The 10,487-nt window shown below is 35.3% G+C and overlaps 1 protein-coding gene across 1 annotated transcript in view; it reads left to right on the forward strand.

Annotated features, from left to right (window-relative positions):
• Positions 1-10,272, forward strand: part of LOC111704343 (serine proteinase stubble) — a 14,224-nt gene extending 3,952 nt beyond the window's left edge. Inside the window, exons 2-10 of the mRNA XM_023476570.1 lie at positions 75-127; positions 763-2,867; positions 3,018-3,109; positions 4,682-4,757; positions 4,838-4,916; positions 5,425-5,525; positions 7,648-7,830; positions 9,077-9,140; positions 9,617-10,272. Coding sequence (XP_023332338.1) covers positions 75-127; positions 763-2,867; positions 3,018-3,109; positions 4,682-4,757; positions 4,838-4,916; positions 5,425-5,525; positions 7,648-7,830; positions 9,077-9,140; positions 9,617-9,778 — 2,915 coding nt within the window. The 3' untranslated portion in view covers positions 9,779-10,272. The remainder of the gene's footprint in view (positions 1-74; positions 128-762; positions 2,868-3,017; positions 3,110-4,681; positions 4,758-4,837; positions 4,917-5,424; positions 5,526-7,647; positions 7,831-9,076; positions 9,141-9,616) is intronic.
• Positions 10,273-10,487: the final 215 nt, after the last annotated feature.

Consider the following 10,487-nt stretch of genomic DNA (forward strand, 5'->3'; position numbering starts at 1 on the left):
GGATACCTGAATATCCAATCTATAAAGTTTCTTAAGAAAAAATTATTTTGGATTTAAAAAGTCTTGTTTTCTAGGATACGATCGGCAGATACAACCATTATCCTGTGTGAGTAGGGATGGAAGTAAGGTAAAAACAATTATTTATGAGGGAACTCAGGTTGGGAAACCAGCTTTGCCTGAAAACAAACTTTCTTTGTTGAAATTCAACCAACTCAATTTGGACTTTTAAACCAAGCTTAGAACATTTCTGTGGATCAACCGATTTTTCTCAGCCAAAATTTTAAGGAAATCGGTCAAGGGGTTCCTGAATTATGATCTGACATGATGTAAAACTAAATACAACGAAGTAAATAACATGTTTCGTCGAAAAAAACGTTAACAACTATTCATAACTTATTGTTCACAATATATGGGCTAAGGAGTATAAAATAGAAGGCAGATACAACTTACGCAGACCGCCCTACCATATGATTATACATGCTTTGCGCAAGAGGGAGTGTTCTATATATTGTATAGTCTAGAATTCTGTATAGTATATAATCTATGAGGGAGTGTTTAATATGTTATATAATCTAGGATGGTGTGTTCTCTGTATTTCACAATCTAGGAGGGAGTGTTCTATATATTATGTAATCTAGGAGGGTGTATTCTGTATATTCTATAAGCTAGGAGGGAGTGTTCCATATATTATAAAATCTAGGAGGGAGTGTTCTATATATTATATAATCTAGGAGTGAGTGTTCTATATATTATATAATCTAGGAGACTGACATAAGCAGCTCGACTGCTGCTACAAAAAGCTCAGAACCTGTGACAGAAAGCTCCCCTGCTATAACTGAAAGCTTAACTTCTGATCTTGAAAGCTCTTCCCCTAGTACAGAAAGCTCTACACCTGTTACAGAAAGCTCTTCTGCCAGCTTTGAAAGCTCAACCGCTGGCCTAGAAAGTTCAACTGATAGTCTTGCAAGTTCAACCGCTGGCAATGAAAAGTCAACAGTAGGGATTGAGAGCTCAACTGTTTCAGTAGAAGGCTCTATCAATGATGAAAGCTCAAAAGCAACAGTTGAAACCTTTACTGAAGCTGTTGTAACAACTGTTACTATTGATAGTGCTCCTATCGTGACAGAAAGCCAAAATTCGAATCGTGTCGACACTGCCTCTGTTTCTACTATTAACGATGAGAAAGTGACATCTACTTCTGATTCATCTGTCCAGGAAGTAACTGACGGTGCTATTCTTAATGATGATATTATCAGTAGTGATATTAGTTCTAGTCAAGATATAGCTGATGACGTAACAGCTGAAGTAGACACAACTACGACAGCAGTGACAAAAACAGTTTTACATTCAGAAGGTTCTACAACAACCAAAGTATCAGAGGTTGAAGAAGTTTCTTCAATACCAGTAGATAGTGTAGAAGTGTCAACTTTAGTTCCTATAACAAATAAACCTGAACTTGAAGTAGAAGCTGTATTAATAGACGAACTTGCAGCAACAGCGGTTCCAGTATCAAGTGAAAGTACGGAAGATCCTGATTCTCGTGAAAAAGACAACGAGACAAGTAATTCAAATGAAGCTTTTACTTCAAGCGAAGCTTCCTCTTCAAGTGAAGTTTCTTCTTCAAGTGAAGCTTCTTCTTCAAGTGAAGCTTTCTCGTCAAGTGAAGCTTCGCCTTCAAGTGAAACTACTTCTTCTAGTAAAACTTCTACAAGTGGATTATCTTCTTCAAGCGAAGATACTTCTTCAATTGAAGCTTCTTCTTCAAGTGAAGCGTCCTCTTCAATTGAAGCTTCTTCTTCAAGTGAAGCGTCCTCTTCAATTGAAGCTTCTTCTTCAAGTGATGGAACTTCTTCTAGTGAAACTACTTCAATTGAATCATCTTCTTCTAGTGAAGCTTCTTTATCCAGTGAAGCTTCTTCTTCAACTGAATCATCTTCTTCAAGTGAAGCTATTTCTTCAAGTGATGTTACTTCTATAATTGAACCTTCTTCTCCAAGTGAAGCTTCTTCCATTAGCGAGGCTGTTTCATCTAGTGAACCTTCTTCTTCAAGTGAAGCTGCTTCATCTAGTGATTTTACTTCTACTAGTGAAACTTCTTCTTCAAGCGAAGCTTCTTCTTCAAGTGATGCTTCCTTTTCAAGTGAAGCCTTTTCTACAACTGAATCTACTCTTTCCAGTAAACTTTCCTCTTCATCTGAAATGTTTACTTCAAATGCAGCTTCTGCAACAACTGAAATGTCTGCTGAAAAAGAAACTTTAGTTATTGGTGAAGAATCAGCAACAATTGAAGCTTCTGCAACAACCAAAGATCCCTCTGAAAGTGAACCATCTGTTCATGATGGAGATGATTCAGGTACAAGCGAAACTTCACCTACAAATATAGGTTCAACTGAAAGTGTCATTCATACTGAAACTGAAGCTGAAGTGACAACACAAACATCAACTGCAGATCCTTTTGTTTCTAATATGAAAGATGAAAATATTGAAAAACCTAATCTTGAATCCTGGATTCCTGTTGGGGCCGAGGACGGTGAAGCAATACCTCTTGTGGGCTCAGAAGACACAGCTCCTACTCTTGGAGTAGGCTTGGGTTTAGTCCCTGATCAAGATTCAACTCCAGAATCTCCAGAAGCAGGGGTAGGACTTGCAACAACTCCTTTGTCAGATACGTCTTCTAGTTCAGTATCAACCTCGGACTCATCAACTGCTTCAACGGATACTGTATCTGAAGACTCATCTACTATAGAACCAAGTTCAGACGAACTTCTAAATTCTGATTCTGCATGGTTAAAAGATAATTTTAACCTGACAAATTCTTCCTATAAGGATATTTGTGGAAGAAGACCATGGCTGGATTCTGGGTTCAGGTAATTTTTAAATCCTAAACCTTGTTTGACAATTTAGATTTATAACTTCATATAAAAAAAATATTGCGAAACATAGTTTTCAGTGGTCTTTGTTTATTTTTTCTTCACAATTTAAAGTAATACAATAATTCCAATGAATACTTGTCAAAGGAATAAGGCTAGAGAGGCCAGAGTAGTGAATGGAGAAGTCACAAAGTACGGAGAATGGCCCTGGCAGATATCACTCAGACAATGGAGAACAGGTAATAAATAGACACTAGACACTAGACACTAGATATTAGACACTAGACACTAGATATTAGACATTAGACACTAGACACTAGATATTAGACATTAGACACTAGATATTAGACACTAGACACTATACACAGAATACTAGACACTAGATTCTATACAATAGATATTAGACATTAGACACTAGACACAGAATACTAGACACTAGATTCTATACACTAGATATTAGACATTAGACACTAGACACAGAATGCTAGACACTAGATACTATACACTAGATATTAGACACTAGGCACTAGGCACTAGACACTAGACACTAGACACTAGATACTAGACATAAGACACTAGACACAGAATGCTAGACACTAGATACTATCCACTAGATATCAGACACTAGGCACTAGACACTAGACACTAGACACTAGACACTAGATATTAGACATTAGACACTAGACACAGAATACTAGACACTAGATTCTATACACTAGATATTAGACATTAGACACTAGACACTAGACACTAGATAGTATAAACTAGATATTAGACACAAGGCACTAGACACTAGACACTAGAACTAGACACTAGATATTAGACATTAGACACTAGACACAGAATACTAGACCCTAGATTCTATACACTAGATTCTAGACACTAGATATTAGACACTAGACACTAGAAACTAGACACTAGATTCTAGACACTAGACACTAGACACTAGACACAGAATACTAGACACTAGATTCTAGACACTAGACACTAGACACAGAATACTAGACACTAGATTCTATACACTAGATATTAGACATTAGACACTAGACACAGAATACTAGACACTGGATTCTATACACTAGATTCTAGACACTAGATATTAGACACTAGACACTAGAAACTAGACACAGAATACTAGACACTAGATTCTAGACACTAGGCACTAGACACTATACACAGAATACTAGACACTAGATTCTAGACATTAGACACTAGACACTAGACACAGAATACTAGACACTAGATTCTAGACACTAGACACTAGACACTAGACACTAGACACTAGACACAGAATACTAGACACTAGACACTAGACACAAAATACTAGACACTAGATTCTAGACACTAGATTCTAGGCACTAGATATTAGACACAGAATACTAGACACTAGATTCTAGACACTAGATATTAGACACTAGACACTAGAAACTAGACACAGAATACTAGATACTAGATTCTAGACACTAGATTCTAGACACTAGATTCTAGACACTAGATTCTAGACACTAGATTCTAGACATTAGATTCTAGACACTAGATCCTAGACACTAGATTCTAGACACTAGATTCTAGACACTAGATTCTAGACACTAGATTCTAGACACGAGATTCTAGACACGAGATTCTAGACACGAGATTCTAGACACTAGATACTAGACACTAGACATTAGACACTAGACACTAGATAATAGACACTAGACACTAGACACTAGATACAAGATAATAGACACTAGACAAGAACTTCTACATAGTAGACGCTGTACAGTGTACACTACATAGGTTTGTAGATATTGACCAATAATATTTTTCAGCAACTTTCCTGCATAAATGCGGAGCTGCGTTACTAACTGAAAACTGGGCAATAACTGCTGCACATTGTGTTGTAAAGTAAGTTGTATTTTCATACTTTTTTAACACCCTTTTTTAAACAATTTAAAAGACAACGAATCTAATAAAATTAAGCGCAGTGTGGACCCAGATTCGTTGCTACTGCGCATGGGAGAATATGATCTAGGAAATGAAAGTGATGAACCTTATGAATTCCAGGTATTTTCCTTTGCAGTGGGCATTTTATTCCATTATATATTATACTAGATTGGGAACCCAGCGTTGCCTGGAAACCGTATTTAGTTTTTAACCAAACTAAGAACATCCCGTGATTTTACCAAGTAGGGTTTCAAAATTTTCGATAATCTCATTCCTTAAATTTCGTTAAACCTTTTGAAAATGGGATTCGAAAACGAAAAATTTCGCAAATTTTTGTGAAAATTCGCGAAATTCGAACCCAATTTATGCGGTTTTTTTTGCTGCAAAAAAATTGGAAATGTTTGTTCCTTGTAAACTCTTTCTTGAGTTTCATTATGCCACGTCTTTAACCGGGGGGGGGGGGGGGCGAATTTATAAGTACCCCCCTACCAATATCTTTTAAGAAGAAACGCCACTGTAAAAACTGAAAAACTTAGGGTTCAACTGAAAAGAAATAGTTGATCATAAGTAACTAATAATAATTCCTGAGAAAATGTTGCAAAAATATTAATTTTGATTTTTCTGGCAGGATCGTAAAGTTGCGATAGTTGTAACTCACACCAAGTTCGATCCTTTGACATTCGAATACGATCTTGCACTTCTTAGATTTCACGATCCTGTAGAGTTCAGGTAATAATTATAATGTTATTAATATTGATGACAATAATATTAATATTAAGAATAATAATAATGATAATGATAATAATAATATTCATCACAATTTTAAACAGGAAATATCTATTGACGTGCAGGCATAAAGCCAATGTAGTAGTACAGAGTTCAACTATGCAAGCAAAGATTTATTTGTCACTATTAGAAACATGTAGAAACAAACGATGAGCCTGCAAAGACGACACGAAACTATTAAAATATTACGATTTAAAAGTTAAATTAAGTAAACTACCTTATATTTGAATTTAGCCGTTTAATAACTGATTTAATGGAAAATGACAAGTTAATAATTGCAAGGATTTGTCAATATAAGGAAACAGACAGTATTAACTTGTTCAGATAAAGCATCAAGACACAGAAGGTCGTCTTCCTTTGAGTTATTGGACGATTTTAAATAATACATAATATTAAACATAGGTTAATCAGATAGTTTAGCTTTCTTTATCAATTTATTCAGTTGTTGCCTAGTTATTCAGGCAGTGGAAAGGAATTTATTTTTAAAATTATTCAATCAGAACAGAATGGTCTGAAACTTCTTTTTGTTCCAAGTCAAATTAGTAAAAATACAGTCGTCGTCATATTTATCAATACAGTGAAGACGACTTTCGATTTACATTTTTTATTTTTACAAAGCTTTCAAACAGCATGGATACACAGAATATACAGCTTCTCTTTGTTTAGTTGTAATCTTGTGATTTGAAAAAAAGCTTGTAAAAAATAAAAAACTTAAATAGAAAAGACGTCTTCATTGTATTGATATAAAAGCCGACCACTGTATCATATCTCCTGGCATTGTATTAATATAAAAGCTGACCACTGTATGATATATCCTAGCATTGTATTGATATAAAAGCCGACCACTGTATCATATCTCCTGGCATTGTATTGATATAAAAGCCGACCACTGTATGATATTTCCTGGGATTGTATTGATAACTAAAGCCGACCACTGTATGGTATCTCCTGGTATTGTATTGATATAAAAGCCAACCACTGTATGATATCTCCTGGGATTGTATTGATATAAAAGCTGACCACTGTATGATATTTCCTGGCATTGTATTGATATAAAAGCCGACCACTGTATGATATCTCCTGGGATTGTATTGATATAAAAGCCGACCACTGTATGATATCTCCTGGGATTGTATTGATATAAAAGCTGACCACTGTATGATATCTCCTGGGATTGTATTGATATAAAAGCCGACCACTGTATGATAACTCCTGGGATTGTATTGATATAAAAGCTGACCACTGTATGATATCTCCTGGGATTGTATTGATATAAAAGCCAACCACTGTATGATATCTCCTGGGATTGCATTGATATAAAAGCCGACCACTGTATGATATCTCCTGGGATTGTATTGATATAAAAGCTGACCACTGTATGATATCTCCTGGCATTGTATTGATATAAAAGCCGACCACTGTATGATATCTCCTGGGATTGTATTGTTATAAAAGCTGACCACTGTATGATATCTCCTGGGATTGTATTGATATAAAAGCCAACCACTGTATGATAACTCCTGGGATTGTATTGATATAAAAGCCGACCACTGTATGATATCTCCTGGCATTGTATTAATATAAAAGCTGACCACTGTATGATATCTCCTGGCATTGTATTAATATAAAAGCCGACCACTGTATCATATCTCCGGGAACGAATTAAATGAAGCGAGATGTCGCTGGAATGTAGAAGTCCCCATAATTCCCCTCAAGTCCACTCCAGTCTCTTACAGTCCCGTCCAGACCCCTCCAATCCAGTCTATTCCACTCAAGTCAACTCAAGTCAACTCCAGTCCCCTTCATTCCACTCCAGTCTCCTCTATGTCCCTCAAGTCCACTCAACTCAACTCCAGTCCCTTCCATGCCACTTCAGTCCCCTCCATTCTCCTCTAGTCCCCTCCAGTCAACTATGTACTACTCCAGTCCCCTCCAGTCCACTTCATTTCCCTCCATTCCCCTCCATTTCTCTCCATTCCCCTCCATTCCTCTCCATTCTCCTCCATTCCCCTCCATTCCCCCCATTTCCCTCTAGTCACCTCTATTCCACTCCAATCCCATCCAGTTCCCTCCATTCCCCTCCAGTCACCTCCAGTCACCTAAATTACACTCCAGTTCCCTCCAGTCCTCTCCAGTTCCCTCCAGTCAACAATCAAAATGGCCCCCTGCCCTCTGTCCTACAGGAGGTTGACCTGCCAATAATAAACAATACTGAGTGTGAATCTATGTATGAAAGAGCTGGCTACAGGTATATTTTCAGACCAAATATAAAACTAAATTTTACAATTTGTTGTTAAAATGTAGCAAACCTAGTTTACCACTATAGATTGAATATCAACTAATCAAGCAAATTGTTCATTGGCCTATTTAAAGGCAAAACTTGGGTCTAATCAGATGTTTTCTTATTTCACAGTTTTATGAGTTCACTCATGGGTTTTTTGAGTGTCTATGGATGGTCAGAGTTTTAAATATTTTCCTTAAAAAATGAAATTTTTCAAAATCACCGGAAAAAATCGATAAATCCGCGAAAATTTTGTTTGTTTGATAATTTAAGAAGAGAAAATGCAATAAAACATCAATACCAGTTAAAATCAAAGATGTTTGAGAAACGCCGTAGAAGCCTAATATGAATATATGAATTTACGAATTCAATAAATTATTATATTGTATCAGAGAAAGCTTGTTTAAAGTGATAAAGGTTAATTTATTTCTAGTGGTTCATTTATTTATTCAGAGCTGAAAACTTTAGAATGAAATATCCAGATATCCGATCGGTTAACTTTTCTGGAGTTTAAATTCATGTGGAGAACAAGCAATATTTAAACTCCAGAAAAGTTAACCGATCGGATATCTGGATATTTCATTCTAAAGTTTTCAGCTCAGGTCCTTTATTTTAAAGATTTAATTGCCTGTAATTTAAAGAACATATTCCTGAAATATTTATCTGTTTAGAGAACATATTCCTGAAATATTTATCTGTTTAGAGAACATATTCCTGAAATATTTATCAGTTTAGAGAACATATTCCTGAAATATTTATCAGTTTAGAGAACATATTCCTGAAATATTTATCTGTTTAGAGAACATATTCCTGAAATATTTATCTGTTTAGAGAACATTTCTGAAATATTTATCTTTTTAGAGAACACATTCCTGATATATTTATCTGTTTAGAGAACATATTCCTGAAATATTTATCTGTTTAGAGAACATATTCCTGAAATATTTATCTGTTTAGAGAACACATTTCTGAAATATTTATCTTTTTAGAGAACACATTCCTGATATATTTATCTGTTTAGAGAACATATTCCTGAAATAATTATCTGTTTAGAGAACATATTCCTAAAATAATTATCTGTTTAGAGAACATATTCCTTAAATATGTATCTGTATAGAGAACATATTCCTGATATATTTTTCTGTTTAGAGAATATATTCCTGAAATAATTATCTGTTTAGAGAACATATTCCTGAAATAATTATCTGTTTAGAGAACATATTCCTGAAATATTTATATGTGCTGGATATAGTGAAGGAGGAAAGGATTCTTGTGAGGTAAGGTTTTTAAATTAAAATGTCATTGGTTTAAGCACAGATTAATTAAAATAACAAATAGGACAATAGATATCGTCTTTTTAAGATTTATAAGTATTTCGTTCACAAGAACCCTGAAGCAGAAGCACAATGGAGATACCCGTAGTCAGCGTAGAACAGGCACTCTCTCTCTGTAAAATTGCAAGACAGAGAGAATGTATACTACGCCGACTACGCGTGACTCCTTTGGGCTTTTGCCTCAGGGTTATTGTGAACGAAATACTTATAAATCTTGAAAAGACAACATCTAGTGTCCTATCTGTTATTTTATATAATCTATGGGTTTTAGATTCTTTTTAATCTGGGTCCCGCGCCGGTCCCAGGATATTGTTTAATCTGGGTCCCGCGCCGGTCCCAGGATAATTTGGCGGAAATCCGCCAACAGAGGATTGAAAAACTGCAACATGCGACATCGATTACAAGCTAAATTTGTTTAGGGAGACTCTGGTGGTCCAATGGCTGTCCGACGTGAGGACGGGAGGTATAATCTGGCCGGCGTGATTAGCTGGGGTATAGGTTGTGCCAAGCGTAACCAGCCCGGGGTTATGACAAGAATATCTTACTTTAGAGACTGGATTAACACTTTTCTCAAATTCTAGTGATAAAAACACTTTTTATATTATTTTATAGAATTGAGGTCAGAACTCGTGGATTTCATTTGTTAGTCTCTTCATTAATCTCTAATTCGTATATGTTGTTGTTTGACGGATTAGTTCTATTCCATCTGGAATTTTGTAATCTGTAGATTAGCGCCATTATAAGTTCATAATTTCTGACCTCAGTCCAACTGTTTTGGAAAATCAAAACAAACTCTTCAATAGAACAAATTCATGTATTCTCAAACAAATTTTAATACAATATTTATTATGCAGTTTGCGTATATAGAATATTTTACCAAATTTTTTAATTAATTGTTGGGGGTACATTTTCGTCCCCCCCCACCCTTTCTTAAAAATACCGTATAATCGTGTGTTAAATATTGTTTGTAAACAATTTCTTCCTTCACGTTCTTCCATTTTATTTTGCCTAAGAATATTAGTTTGTACTTGAAAAATTAATGTACGATAAAAAAAAGAAATTGTGTGACCAAAGCCTCCTCAATGAGGAGACACATTTGGAGCGGATATAGTATTATAGTATTGTGAATCTTCCGCGGTCAACTTCGCTACACAGTAGTAATCGTCTTCGTGTTTTCTTGAATTTGTTAACAGTGATATATTTGAAGAATATTATAATTAGCTAACCTTGACTTCGCAATCAATTCAATTTAAAAAGAAACAATATTTTCGTGTGCAAGAGGAGGAACGG

The sequence above is a fragment of the Eurytemora carolleeae genome, unplaced genomic scaffold (genome assembly GCF_000591075.1).
Source record: "Eurytemora carolleeae unplaced genomic scaffold, Eaff_2.0 scaffold480, whole genome shotgun sequence".
NCBI classification, from domain to species: Eukaryota; Metazoa; Arthropoda; class Copepoda; order Calanoida; family Temoridae; genus Eurytemora; species Eurytemora carolleeae.